General features: G+C 42.3%; 1 protein-coding gene across 1 annotated transcript in view; it reads left to right on the top strand.

Moving 5' to 3' along the window:
* The window catches only part of FHIT (fragile histidine triad diadenosine triphosphatase), an 857033-nt gene that overhangs the window by 636629 nt on the left and 205115 nt on the right, over positions 1–15289 (top strand). Inside the window, exon 5 of the mRNA XM_070359638.1 lies at positions 7908–7976. Within this exon, the coding sequence (XP_070215739.1) occupies positions 7908–7976 (69 nt within the window). The remainder of the gene's footprint in view (positions 1–7907; positions 7977–15289) is intronic.

Below are 15289 nucleotides of genomic sequence, written 5' to 3' on the forward strand. Positions count from 1 at the left end.
AAATACTGAAGTAGGTAGTCATTCCCTTCTCCAGGGGATCTTCTAGATCCAGGGATCGAACCTGGGTCTCCTGCATTGCAAGTGGGTTCTTTACCACTGGTACCACCTGGGAAGCCCCTAAGCCAGGTTGAGAGGATATCAGATCCCAATTTATTTACGCTCTCATCCTTCCCATGTAAGCAACAATATCTGGGTGAGTGTATTCCCTGGTTTATTTGAAGAAGTCTGACTTTGCTGCTGCTGCTGCTAAGTCACTTCAGCTGTGTCCGACTCTGTGCGACCCCATAGACAGCAGCCCACCAGGCTCCCCTGTCCCTGGGATTCTCCAGGCAAGAACACTGGAGTGGGTTGCCATTTCCTTCTCCAATGCATGAAAGTGAAAAGTGAAAGTGAAGTCATTTAGTCGTGTCCGACTCTCAGTGACCCCATGGACTTTAGACCTGTACATATCTTGTTTGATTTATGACACGGTTGCTGCTGCTGCTGCTGCTAAGTCGCTTCAGTCATGTCTGACTCTGTGCGACCCCATAGACGGAAGCCCACCAGGCTCCCCCATCCCTGGGATTCTCAAGGCAAGAACACTGGAGTGGGTTGCCATTTCCTTCTCCAATGCATGAAAGTGAAAAGTGAAAGTGAAGTCGCTCAGTCGTGTCCAACTCTTAGTGACCCCATGGACTGCGGCCCATCAGGCTCCTCCGTCCATGGGATTTTCCAGGCAAGAGTGATGACACGGTTACACCCCAATAAACCCATTGTAAGTTGAAAATATCATTAAGGTGAAAATACATTTAATACACACCTACAGAATATCATAGCTTAGTCAGCCTACCTTAAATATGCTCAGAACACTTACATTCAACTGCAGTTGGGAAGAATCATCTAACATAAAGCCTATTTTATAACAAAGTGTTAGTAGCTCATGGATCTTATTGAATACTATACTGAGAGTGAGAACCAGAATGGCTGTCTAGTACAGATGGTTGCCAATGTATGTACCTCTTGTTTCCCCTTGTGATCGAGTGGCTGCTGTGGGGAATGCCACTGCCCAGCGTCAGGAGAGAATATGGAACCACATATTGATTGCTAGCCCAGGAAAAGATCAAAGTGTGGTTTCTACTGAATGCTTATTGTACTCACACCATCATAAAGTTAGAGAATGGTAAGTAGAACCATTGAAAGTCGGGGCCCATCTGTAGCCATAAACAGGCGAATGCAGTGATGAACAATGCCCCTTTCAGTCTCAGAAGTTCCCCTTTGGACAACAAACTGTATCACCCTTAACCAATAGTATGTTTCACGTTGGGAAACCTGATTTCTACTGGTTTTAAGCAGTCTTACCTGCCTCTTTCCCCCCTCTAAGGGGGGAAACAAGGAAGGGAGGAAGGCAGTTTTGAAGGCATAGCCTTCACATTCTGGTCCTCTGCTTATTGACCATTTTAATGCATCTTCTTTGGAGAAATGCCTGTTCATCCTTTGCTCATTCTTTATAGTTGGGATTTGTGTCTTTACTCCTGAGTTGGAACAGTTATGTACAAGTTGTAGATAAAAGTCTCTTATCAGATGGATGATTTGCAGAATTTTTTTTCTCTCATTCCATGGTTTACCTTTCACTTTCTTAACTGTATCCTTTGAAGCACAAAGTTTTAAATTTTGGTGATGTTCACCTTCTTCCAATTTTAAGGACCCCTATGATTACGCTGGGTTGTTGTTCAGTTGCTAAGTCATTTCCGACTCTTTGTAACCCCAGGGAAGGTAGCCTGCCATGCTCCCCTGTCCTCTGCTGTCTCCTAGAGTTTGTTCATTACACGGGGTACAGATGGATAATTCAGGGTCATTCATACTCTACCTTGGTTTAACATTGGTTGCAATGCTAATCCTTCTGCATCCATAATTCTCCTTTGCTATACAATTTAGTATATTCACCAGCCCTGGGGTTAGGATACTGAAGGGCCCACAGTCTGCCTCCCACAGCAGTTTTTGCTTTGATTCTTTAGAATCAGACTTGCCCTTCTGTGATTATTCATTGATTTGAGGGTGAGGTGTTCACACACTGAGGGGCAATTGGTGGAGATTGCTGGTCTCCAGTTATGAAGAAGGGTATCTCTCTGTCTCTAGTCTTGCCTGCCCTTTCCCCCACCATGATTTTATCCTTTATAACCAAATTAGAATGTATTCTGAAAAGGACAAAAAGCATCCATGTGACTATACTAACCATCCTCAGGTGAGTATGGGGTAAACTAAATTCATTCAAAAGCATGGAAGGAGACACACAGGTTGTACGAAAGAAGCAAAACCTATAAAAATGTCATTAAGGTATTAATTATCAGGGAGAGCCTACATTTGGAGGAAAAGATAACAAAAAGGGCTTTTAAAGTTAAAATTTTCTCAAGCAGATGAGCCAGGAAAGGGTGGGTCTACTGCATGGGGCAAACTATATACAGTTAACAGATTAGGGGCAGAAAACTTGATATTGACCAACTTGGCTAATCTATATTATACCTGGCATGGCTTTGAACTAGGAAGGTGTAAGGTAGAAGTGGAATTTAAGATGTAGCATCCTTGCTTTAAGTGATCTGAAGTCTCAGGGCAAAGGTAGGTTCCATCCCCCAGGGGATGCAAGTCTGAGAGAACTTAGAGATGTGATCAAAGACATGACTGAGAAGTCACAGAGTTGGCAGAGACATCAAGAGCCCATGTTGAAGAGTGGTCCTTATATTTGGAATCAGGAGAGAGGGTGGCCTCCTGAGATAAGGTGTCACGTGTGGTAAGAGCAAATGTTCTGGCCTCTGATGACAGACTCAGAGTCAGATATCAGCTACTGGTCACTCCCTGCAGGGGTGTGACCTCCTTGCTTAACCCCTTTGGTCTACTTTGTCTCTTGGGAATGGTGATGGATTTATTAACAACCTCTGGGCAGCATTGTAAGGATTAATTAAAGTAATGATGTGAATCAACCCAGGGACTGGTATGTAGTGATCTTTCAATAAATATTAACAAAAAAATTACTACTACTAAGGATAATAATAATTGTAGAGACCTAAAGATTCAGGAAACTTAAACCTGTATTTCTTTCCTCCGCTACATCCACCGCCACTGATTTCTTTGCAAAACTCCTTTTCCTTAGAAAAGTCATCCATGCTTACTTATCTCCTTTTCTTCACCTTCTACTCTCTCTTAAACCCACATCAGTTTTTTAAATAACAACTTAATGGGAATAAAATTCACATATCATAAAATGCACTCTCTCTATACAGTTTCGTGTTTTTCTAGTATGTTCACAAAGTTGCACAACCATCACGACTATATAATTTCAGAACATACTCATCCTCCCCAAAACAAACGACGTGTCTATTAGCAGTCACTCCCCATTCCCCCTGACAGCTGCTAATTTTTTCTCTCTCTCTGCAAATGTGCCTGTTTCGGACATTTCATATAAACACAATGATACACTATCTGGCCTTTTGTGTCTGACTTCTTTCACTAGCATAACTCACTTAGTGAATTCTTTCCTGTAGCAGTACTTCATTCCTGTTTATGGCCAAATCATATTCCACCATCTGGCTATACCACATTTCGTTTATACATTCCCTACTTGCTGGACACTTGGGTTCTTTTCCCTGTTTGGCTATGATGAATAATACTACTATAAATATTCATGTACAAGTTTTTCTGTGGACATGTTTTCAGATCTTTGGGGTGGGTACTTAGGAGTGGAATCCTGAATCGTATGGTCAGTCTGTGTTTAACTTTTTGTTGTTGTTCATTCACTAAGTCGTGTCCTACTCTTTGTGACCTCACAGACTTCAACACGCCAGGCTTACCTGTCCTTCACTATTCTTGGAATTTGCCCAAGTTAACTTTTTGAGGAAGTGCCAAACTATTTTCCAAAACAGTGGCGTCATTTTACAGTCCCCAAAACAGCCTATGAATGTTCTAATTGTCCACATTCTCATACACACTTGTTATTTTCTCTCTTTTTTTTTTTTGTATTGCCATGCTGTTGACTGCTAAGTGATATCTCAGTGTGGTTTTATTTTCATTTCACTAATGGCTGGTGATATTGAACATCTTATGTGCTTTTTAGTTAAATTTTTATTTTACCAGTTTCATCGAAATCAACATAGGCTTTCAACAGTGCTGACTCTGTTGATTATATTCTCCATGAAACTCCTCCTTTCATCAATTTTGGAACTTACCCTCTCTTGATTGGCCTCATTCTTTGCTGTATCCTTAGTCTTAGTCCTACTACTTCTCTTCCCAGACTTCAAATGCTGAAGTGTTCCAGTTCTGTAGCTCTGCACACTCCATTTTTTGCATGACATTTATATCCCCCTGAAATTAAGTTGTATATTTATTTACTTGTTTATTTTCTGCATCACCCATTGCAGTATAGTTCTAAGGAGGCAGTGACTTTGTCTTGTTTATTACTATATCCCTGGTTTCCAGAATAACACCTGGTTCTAAATAATTTTTGCATGAATAAATCTATTAAAAAATGTAGACAGATGTTATCTGAATAAAGAACAGAGATCTCCGTAATTAAATAAGCTTCTGGATTGCTAATTGAACAAACGTAACCGTGTGTCTTTTGGGTGCCTCTTCTGTGACAGTGTACTGGTGAGCATTGTGAAATTGTAGTTGACCATGAAAAATTTTTTGGTATGTAGTGCATCATAGATTTTTAAAAATACTCTTATATTGCAACATTTAATTAGAGGTTTTATTAGCACTTAGAAAAGTCAATTGTGATCACCAAAGCTCAACATGAATTCACTAAGAACAACTTAGGTCAAATTATCCCTGTATGTGCTGCTTATCAGAAGGCCATTCTATTGGAAGGCAATGGCAATGGTGTTCCTTCACAACAGCAAGGTTTTGAGCTGGCTTTATCATCACTTCCCTTTTCTGAGAAGTTGAGTGGGTTGTCAGGATCTTGTGATCGATCTGTCACTTAAGAATTTAAGTCAAGCCATCAGGCTGGGTTGAGATCTATGCCCTTGGGGGAAATCACCTGTATGGTGAGCTGTTTGCTTTCATCAATGTCACGGTGAATTTAAAGTGGTTACCAGTCATCAAGAGCAGCATTCCAAGACTGGGTGGTAACTGAGCCTATAGAGATAGCCCTGAACACTAAACCCAGGACAGCAAGGTAAAGGAACAGAGGTGTGGTGTGGGCCTGGACCCAGGAAGTTTCCCTAATGTAAGTTCACAACTACCTATATGTCCTTGGTGAATGAAGATGGGCATATTCCTAAGGACAAGGCACAGAGGGTGACCATTGAGAGGGAAGTCAGGCAAGCATTCAGGAATATGACTCCCAGAATGCAATAGGGCAGGCAAAGTAGTGAGTGACTCGGATGCCCATGTTAGCATGTTTTCAGGAGAGGAGGTCAAGAACCACATGGATAATCTGAACCAGTGGTTCTCAAGGTATGGCCCTGGACCAGCAACATTGATATCACTGGGAGTTTGTTCGAAATGCAAAATTTAAGGGTCTAGTGATCCGTGTTTCACCAAGCCACAGATGCATGCTCAGATTTGAAAACCACTAGTCATAGCAACAGAAATAAGCTTTAGCAACAGGATAACTTTAATATTCCATTCAAGAAGCTTCATAAGTATATTCCCTTCTGGTATGGGAACCAACCCCTGAATGTGATTTCTACTCTATCTGCCAGTTAGAAAAATAATAAACATAAGTAAAAAGTAAGAGTAATACTACTGCAGTTATGTGTGTTGAGTATCACTGCTGCTGCTGCTAAGTCACTTCAGTCATGTCCGACTCTGTGCGACCCCATAGACGGCAGCCCACCAGGCTCCCTCATTCCTGGGATTCTCCAGGCAAGAACACTGGAGTGGGTTGCCATTTCCTTCTCCAATGCATGAAAGTGAAAAGTGAAAGTGAAGTCGCTCAGTCGTGCCTGACTTAGCGACCCCATGGACTGCAGCCTACCAGGCTCCTCTGTCCATGGGATTTTTCCAGGCAAGAGTACTGGAGTGGGGTGCCATTGCCTTCTCCGGTACTGAGCATTACCTATGTACTAAGCAGCAAGCTAAGGACATGGTTAGCTGATTTGGTCCCCTTAACAACTCTGTGCGGTTGAAATGGTTGCAGTCCCCATTATCTGTAATGGTATTGAGATTCAGGACTTATGAGGCAAGACCACACAAGCTAGTAAGTGGAAGTTCCAGAAGTTGCATTAGGCCCTTTGGCTGCAGAACACTGGTCTGGAATACCTGATTATTAGAAAGGCCAAGGTAGATGGTGGGTAGGTGGATAGATGGAAGAAAGGAAGGAAAGAAGGCAAGGAGGACAGGAAGAAAGAAGTAGAGAAGGAAGGAAAGAGGAAAGAAGATGGAAAGGGTAGCTGCAGGCTTAGGAAGTAAAGATGGAATGAAGGATAGGCTCTTTCCATGTACTATGGCATTTTTCCAGTCTTGCTGTTAAGTCAACTAGCCCGTGTGCGTCAGTCAGTTTCAGTGTGGGCTTATCCAGCACTGGTTCTTTCTAAGAGTTTGGCTCCATGGATAGTCAGTGATAGGCTCCCCCCTGTTGTTTCTTCTCCCTGTCTCCCACTGCTCACCTTGTCTTTGTGACGTAGGCATGTGCTCATCCCAGGTGCTAAGGAATCCGTAAATGGCTTTCTCATTAACTGGAGAATATTCTGGGAAAAACATGTGACTCTTTGGGGACCGTGTGCTCAGAGGCTGTTGTGAAGCTCCTGTCTGCTTCATTCACCTTGGACGGTCTTGCTCCCTGCCTCTGCTTTAATAGTGTATCATTTTCTCTTCCTCCTGCAGCAAAGCCACAGGGACGCTTAATCTCACAGTCTCCAGAGGCTGTTGGGAGGCTTGGAGCCTGATCGCTGTAATCAAGAAGGGGTGGGTATGATCAGAGACTGGGTCTGATTCTTTGTCTGCTTCTCCACATTTAGGCTTTTCCTTTTTGCATTCCTCCCCTTGGTTTGTAATAAAGGAGGGGACATAGCTCAAGGGCAGGCATGAGGTTTAACTTCAGTTGAAGTACAGTAGAGGCTATTTGGAAAATAAAACTTTCAAATGGCAAGTTAGCCTTGAAGGATATATTGAATTAGATATGCAGTGTGCTTTGATTCATGATCTCTGCATAATAGCATTGCTAAGTATATTACCTGGGTGCTTTAGTATACTAGAGAAATGGGCTGTTTAAAAGATTAACTTCACAGAATCAGTGTTAACGTACTGATGAAGAATGTGGGAGTAAGAGCCAGATTGGTGGGCTTCCTGCGCTGACCCTACCACTTCCGGTGGGCCCTTGACCTCTCTGAGTATAGATGCTCTCATCTGTAAAATGGAGATCAAAGTAGAACTTTGTAGGGGGTTATTTAGATCATTAAATGAGACAAAAGCCAAGCACAGTGCTTTCTTACAGTAATTCAACACCTAATAAGTGAGAACTATTTACGTTACTATTATATGATTATTATTTGAAGTCCTGGCTCTGTAATTTGGTTCATAGTCCTTTCTACTCTCGCTCATCTGCTCTTTGCTTATGCAGTTCTCTGTTAGCCAGTTCTCATTTCTCAGTTTCAGAGTCGCCATGGTCACCTTTGAAGACGTGCTGTCATTTCAAAGCACTGGCTAAATACAACCAAGACTGACAACTATGAATAATTCCACAGAGCCCCTAAAACACTGGCATTTCACTCAAACTCTCGTATATGCCACCACATTGTCCTGTCTTGTTTTTTTGCCTCTCTCCTCTCTGCAGATTTCAGATATGATTACTGGAGATGATAATCATCTTCCTCTGAAAAATAATCCAGCAGGAACCCATGTGGAGTAATTGGACTTCACGAGAGCATCGCTGTCAAGTCTCGAAATATATGAGGAAATAATCACATTTTATTCTTTCTTTTATTTTTCAGCATGTTCACGTCCACATTCTTCCAAGGAAGGCTGGAGATTTTCACAGGAATGACAGCATCTATGATGCGGTAGGTCTGCTCTCTCTGATCTTACTGTTTGATCACTGGTGCCATCAGAGTGATGAAATCAATCTGATGAATCAGGAACACTGGAGGTGTGGTCTTCAGTGATATTCTACCCAGTAAGACTTGGAAAGGGGCCGTAGAGGCCAAGAAGCCAAGAATGGCCACTGCAGAAACTGAAGGCAAATGAATTACAATGATTTTCTTTTTCAAATGAAATCTGGCAGAAGCCAGGTGTCCTTGTGATTTCTGCCCTGTCATTTACCAGGGCACTGAACATTTGTGTGGAGATACAGCGCAGAGGTTCCATAGGAGGTAATTTAGAGTGCCACCAATGGAAACCGAGCAGATTGATGTATGACTTTTTTTTAGTTGAATACTACATTTAGTTTTAAAACCACTTTGAAATCCAGTTTGTCTTTCCTAATAGCATTTATTCAGAGTGGGACTTTGAATTGTGGCCAGCAGAAACTAGGTTGATTTGAACGATAATGTTGCAGGAAGGGTGACCCCTTCCAGGGCCTGAGAGTGTGCTCTTGTCTCACAAGCAGAAGTGAATTGTCCAAGGAAACACACAGGCTAAAAAGAAAGACACTTTACTGGGAAGAGGCACCTAGTTGGAAAGCAGGAGGGTAAGGGAACCCAGGAGGACTGCTCTGCCACGTGACTCGCAGCCTCGGCTTTTATGGTGATGGGATTAGTTTCCGGGTTGTCTCTGGCCAATCATTCTGACTCACGAGTCCTTTCCGAGTCCCTTACCCTCACCCTCACCCTCACCCTAACCCTCACCCTAACCCCAACCCCTAACCCTAACCCTTCTGGGTGGCCCACGCATGGCTCAGCCAAGATGGATTCCAGCCAGAAGGACTCTGGAAGGTTGGTAAGACATATGGACTGGCATCTCCTCTCTCCTTTGGACCTTTCCTGATTTCTTCGGTTTATGGTGGTTTGTTAGTTCCGAGTCCCTAACCAGGACCTCCTGCTGTAAGGTAACCCATGCAAGTGACTCATTCACGTGTCTTCCTGGCCAGGGCAGGTGGCCTCAGTCAGTGTTTCACCCAACAATAAGAGGGTGACCCCTGTGTCATAAGCACTGAGCAGTTAACTTATTACTTCCCTTCAAAGATGTAAGTGTGGCCCCAGTGTAGAGATGAACAGCAAGAGCCAGGAGATCTGCTCCTAGGACCACACCTACATGAGAACCTGGGCGTGTCTGTCTGTGCTACGTGAACTGTGCAGTCTGTAATAGATGTGTTGGTGTGAAGAAAAAAGAAATGATTTCAGTGTGACTATTTCTTCTAGCTAGGAAAGGGCACATATGTTCCCCACATGTAAGAGCTGATCAGATGGTAGTGGGGGCCTGGGGTGCTTAGTTGGGAAGGGTTCTGAGGCTGTTCTGGATGCGTCTGCCATGGGTATCAAATATGAGAGAGGAGCCATTTATTTGACACTCCTGTTCTATCCCTTTGAGAATAATGTTTCAAACACATTTTATAATTTTAATTGTTTGTCATGGTACTCGACCTCTTTGATGATTCCCATCTGGTTTCCAGCAGTCAGAAACTTTTTTTTTTAATTTATAGGGATTTTTATGCATCTTTTAAAAATATGTTTATATTTATAAGGTTTCTTTGTAGTAACTAAGTATTAAAATGGCTACCCAAACCCTGAAAATTAAGATCAAGAAGTCAACAGTTAGTAATGGGACTTATAAATCATTTATCTGGGAGTCACTGAATTCTCCGAGGTGACAAGTGAGCATGTCTGGGGCATCTCTCACTGTCTTAGGTATCCTGTGTTTTCCAAGGGCTGCAGTCCACCTGTGTAGGGTAGACACAGTCTAATCACTGGTTCCTAAGTGCTGCTCTGTAGACCAATTGCTGCAAATCTCAGTTCTCAAGAGGTCCTATTCCCAGAAATACTGAACCAGTATATTACAGAGCCACATAAGAGTCAGTAATTGTATGTGCATAAGAAAGTCCCCAGGAGATTCTGATGCATGGCTAGGCTTGGGAATGTGCTTTCCTCCCAAATGTATACTTTCTCAAAGTTATGTCCTATAGTATTTTAAACTGAACTCATTTTCATTGGATGTGGAATGTATTTTGGGGGTTAGTAAGGGCTTAGTTTGAGTTGGAAGAAAATTAGAATTATGGAGTAATTATAAAAGAGATGCATTTTGAAAAAATCCAAGTACTGATCTTATTAGCATAAACTGAGGTTAATAAAATGTTGCCAAGTACAGGCCATTTTAATGAATACATTAGCACATGATTTATATACAAGTGAATACTGCTAAAGTGGTATTAAAAGTACTTTAAAACACTGTTTTCTTAGACTGAACTGTCACCTTGAAATCTTGTTTGTATTTCAAATGTGCTTGTGACAAAAGCTGCAGGGCTACCTTTCAGCCCTGGTGGAGACACGGAGCCCAAGGTCAAGGTTGGCACGTGGCCTTTCTCTCCCCTCTCACGCTTTTGCTCTCGTGCGTACCCTCTTCCGGGGTCTCCAGCCCCACAACACGTGTCCCTACCTCCTACCTATTAGGAGAAGCTTCTCAGGAGAGGTAAATGCTAAAAGAGTTGTTGTTTTTTTTTTTTTTTCCTCCCATTACTTGGTGAGTTATAAGTACCCAGTAAGGGAAACTGCTAAGAAACTTGAAGAGATTGAACTTTGGAGACAGCCAGAGTTAGGTTCCAATTCCAGTGCCACCTACTGCTTGTGTGACATTGGACAAGTCACTTAATCCCCTTGCCTTTAAAATGCAGATATATATAAAACATACTCTTCAAAATGTTGTTGCATGTAATATATGATGTGACTGCGGGGGTCCTCAGCCTCCAGACTGTAAACCTGTACCTCCTGTCAGATCAGAAGCAACATTAGATTAGAAATAAAGTGCACGACAAATGGAACATGCTTGAATCATCCGGAAACCATCCCCTCTACCCATGGTCTGTGGAAAAATGGCCTTCCATGAAATTGATCCCTGATCCTGAAAAGGTTGAGGACTGCATGAAAAGCTTACTGCAGAGACTGGTGCATACTAAGCATTTATGAGTAAGTAACTGTTTCTCTTCTTATTAATGCTATTAGTTTTGTTTTGTTTTTCAAAAAAACAAAAACAGCCACAGTGGGTCAATGGAGAACCTGGATTTGAAGCCAGGTTATTGGATGCCCCCACTGAGCACTTTTTTCAAGGGTCAGATATCCAATTTTCCCTCTGTTTTAAATCATGCATTTTGAGATTCATCTTCCTCTTTGTGCAAAAATACATCTCCAGTTTGAGCACATAATAAGATAATGTCTAGAAAGCAGCATGAGAAACATGAGGCATTACACAGGCGTTATTGGTACAAGACGTAACGGACATTAGACTGAGTGATCTTAATCAGGAGTGATGGAGCGATGAGGGGCAGCATTCTTTATCCTGGTGGGAGCACTGGCTCCAGATTATGCATCTCTCCATGAAACACAGCAAACAGGCTGCCTGGGAGGGCCGGGAGTGGAGTAGGGACGGCAGGAGACAGAGCTCCGTAAGGCGTAATTGTATCCCCACTGCTGCAGAAATAGAAGATGATGCCTGCAGAAGCTCTGCATTACAAATGGGCTAGGAATGCTGTGTTCTCCCCAGGCGCTATTTGCAGGATGGTGACAAATCGGAGAAGGTTCACAGAGGTGATGGGGATGACAGAGCCCGGAAACAGTTACCTGGGGAGTCACTGAAGGTGAAGATGTGTTGTCTGAAGAACATGTGTGGTTCGTAGAGGGAAGGCAATAACAGGTTACCATTTCTAAATACCTGAAGGGCTGGCAGGTAGGAAAGGTATTGAAGCTGTTTTAAATGGTTCCAGAGAGCAGATCTGGAACTCTTAGGCGTCCAGGAGGCAGTCACCAGTTCCACAGAAGAGCAGGTCAAATTGATAGAAACTTGTAAACGCTTAGAGTGCCTTGCGAGGAGGTGAGCTTCCCATCACTGGACCTATGCAAGCATGGAGAGGATGGCTGTGTTTCTTCCGGACGACTTGTCAATCCAGTTCTTGGATGGGCCACATGGTTCTGTGACTCCTGTTTTTACCTATCTGGCTATTTCATCTTTAGGTTACATAAGTTCTGTAACAAATAGAGTTAGGGTTAGGGTTTTTGTTGTTAGTATTCCAGCATTTGGGTTGCTTCCTAATAAAAAATAGTCTTTCTTGTTCAGTTCATGGAAATATAAGCAATAACTCTTCCTTGACTTGCATGCGATTACTTGAATGATTAATCTTCTTCCCAGCCTCCTTCCTGGTTTTCCTCTGGCTCTGCATTGCCTTTGATGTTCCACAGGCTTTGTTTGCCTCCTCATGTGTGTTTTATTTTGCTTGTGAAGAGTTTTTTAATGACAGGCTCTATTTTGCCTGCAACACATTTTTAATGAGCCCGGATGCTATTAGGCATGTCACTCACTCTCTGGGTCACAACCACTGTTGGCCTCTTACCTGACTCGCCCCACTTGTTTTCACCTGCTTGGCCCTTGAAGGCATTTGAGTTTGCAATCTCTATGTCATGGCTCACGCTTCAAATATCACTAGTCCCCAGTATCCTCCATCCAGTCTGCATGCCACTTACCTGTAACACCTGCTTCACCTCCTTGCTCCCTTGTTTACAATGCCCTGGGCGAGTCCTTTCACGTCAACAGAGGGTCTGCCCACATCCCCAGTTCCTCTCAGTCTCATTCTCTCTCACCACTTGCTTTAGTCAAATTCTTGTTCTTTGTATAGATTGTTTTCCTCACCTGTGACTTCTTCCGTTTTCTCTTCTCCTTCATGCGGCTCCCATATCTTCTACCAAATCCAAGTACAAATATAACTTCCTCCAAGAGTCCTTTTTACTGATCCTCCTGCACCTCATCTAAGATAGCTAATCCCCTCTCCCCTCTGTGGTAAGACTATTGTATTTCCATGCTTATTTCTTCATAACATCACACTGAAAATAACTTAGTGTGTTATTCACTGCCCACTTCCCCAACTGTGCTATCAAGCCATGAGAACAGGGACCTAATCTGATACAGAACAGGTAAATAAATACTTGTTAAATGAGTGAATACCTGAAAGAACAGGGCGTTGAAATAGAGAAACTTGAAATTCTCTACTAGTCCTTACATAATTTAAAAGAAGAGAACATCTTGCTTTTCAGAAGGTCGATTTATGAATTCATAGCTACATTAGTTGAGATTCTGACATGGCATTATCAGCCATCTGAGGTTAATGTAATGGAGCATTGATGGAATGAAGTCTGTTGACCAGAAATCAGTGTACACAGGGCTACAGATTGCGGCACATCAGAAGGGCTTGGTGAAGTCGTTATAAACTTGTCTGATTGCTAAGCAATGTCAAAGCTGATAAGAAACCCCCTCTCAAACCCAAACTTGCTTGTCTGTAACAAACACATATGTGGGATTTGCTGACAAAAAGCACTAAAGTTTCTCCTCCTTTCTTTCCAACCTTGATTATCGTTTCTGAGTTTATCTTCATCTGCTCTTCCTCCAGCTCTCTGTCCCGAGTTTTCCCTTATGAATTTTGCTCAGTAATTTATACTCCTTATTTCAGAAGATTAGTCTGTCTTGTCTGCCTCAAAACAGTTCAAGCTCCATCCTTTCCAAGGCCAGACCTCTCGTAAAGCCCTGTCTTTGCAGTTCTCCATGCAGATCTTATTTATGTGGTGCTCCTAGACCCTTTCTGGTTATTTAAATTTCCATGAAATACATGAGACTTTCTCTGAAGTCAGTGGACCCTCCATTATCTTGACAAGTTGATGAAGATTATGATAATGACATAAATGTGTCCTTGGATAAGAGATCATGTACAGCTACTGTGGGGAATGGAAACACCCCTTGCTTAATGCCATGCTACATCATCTCATTAACCCAGTAAGGCTTGCCCTAGCTGTGTCCCAAATAAGCAACTCTCATAACTGTATTGGACAATTCATTAAATGTTTATGGGTGACATTGAATGGTTGTGATTGTGCACTGTGTATAAAACCCATTACTGACTAAGCAAGTGACTATTATTAAAGCCAATGTGACTAGCAATCAGCAATTGGAAAAACTCAACCATGAATTTCATAGACAGAGCAACTGTGGGTTCAAGCATATCATGGGAAACGATTGCTTGGCTAAACACAATGCATGAACAAAATCAATTTGCTAAAATGCAGGTCATTTGGCCCTGAGAGCTGCAGAAAACTATTATATTGCTGATAATATTTATTGTTGAACTTGGATCTCTTTCACACACCATTTGACAATGGGCTCAAAGTCCATGGGTCCCCAGTTGACTCTCCAAAAGGGAAGGAATGTTTCATTGAGACAGTTAATTAGCTTTTTTCCTCTGGGTTCAATGATGTCCTCATCATGCGTTTTGCGGTGTTGGAGAATTTCAGCTTGAAAACTTTGTTACCTCTTGGTTTTTTTTTAATTAATTTATTTTTTTGGAGGCTAATTACTTTACAATATTGTATTGGTTCTGTCATACATTGACATGAATCCGCCATGGGTATACATGTGTTCCCCATCCTGAAACCCTCTCCTACCTCCCTCCCAATCCCATCCCTCTGGGTCATCTGAGTGCACCAGCCCCGAGCACCCTGTATCATGCATCGAACCTGGACTGGCTATTCATTTCACATATGATAATATACATGTTTCAATGCCATTCTCCCAAATCATCCCACCCTCCCCCTCTCCCACAGAGTCCAAAAGACTGTTCTATATACATCTGTGTCTCTTTTGCTGTCTTGCAGACAGGGTTATCATTACCATCTTTCTAAATTCCATATATATGCGTTAGTATACTGTATTGGTGTTTTTCTCTCTGGCTTACTTCACTCTGTATAATAGGCTCCAGTTTCATCCACCTCATTAGAACTGATTCACATATATTCTTTTTAATGGCTGAGTAATACTCCATTGTGTATATGTACCACAGCTCTCTTATCCATTCATCTGCTGATGGACATCTAGGTTGCTTCCGTGTCCTGGCTATTATAAACAGTGCTGTGATGAACATTGAGGTACATATGTCTCTTTCAATTCTGGTTTCCTCGGTGTGTATGCCCAGCAGTGGGATTGCTGAGTCATATGGCAGTTCTATTTCCAGTTTTTTAAGGAATCTCCACACTGTTCTCCATAGTGGCTGTACTAGTTTGCATTCCCACCAACAGTGTAAAATGGTTCCCTTTTCTCCACACCCTCTCCAGCATTTATTACTTGTAAACTTCTGGATAGCAGCCATTCTGACTGGCGTGAAATGGTACCTCATTGTGGTTTTGATTTGCAT

This window comes from Bos mutus, chromosome 22 (genome assembly GCF_027580195.1).
Source record: "Bos mutus isolate GX-2022 chromosome 22, NWIPB_WYAK_1.1, whole genome shotgun sequence".
In the NCBI taxonomy this organism is placed as follows: domain Eukaryota; kingdom Metazoa; phylum Chordata; class Mammalia; order Artiodactyla; family Bovidae; genus Bos; species Bos mutus.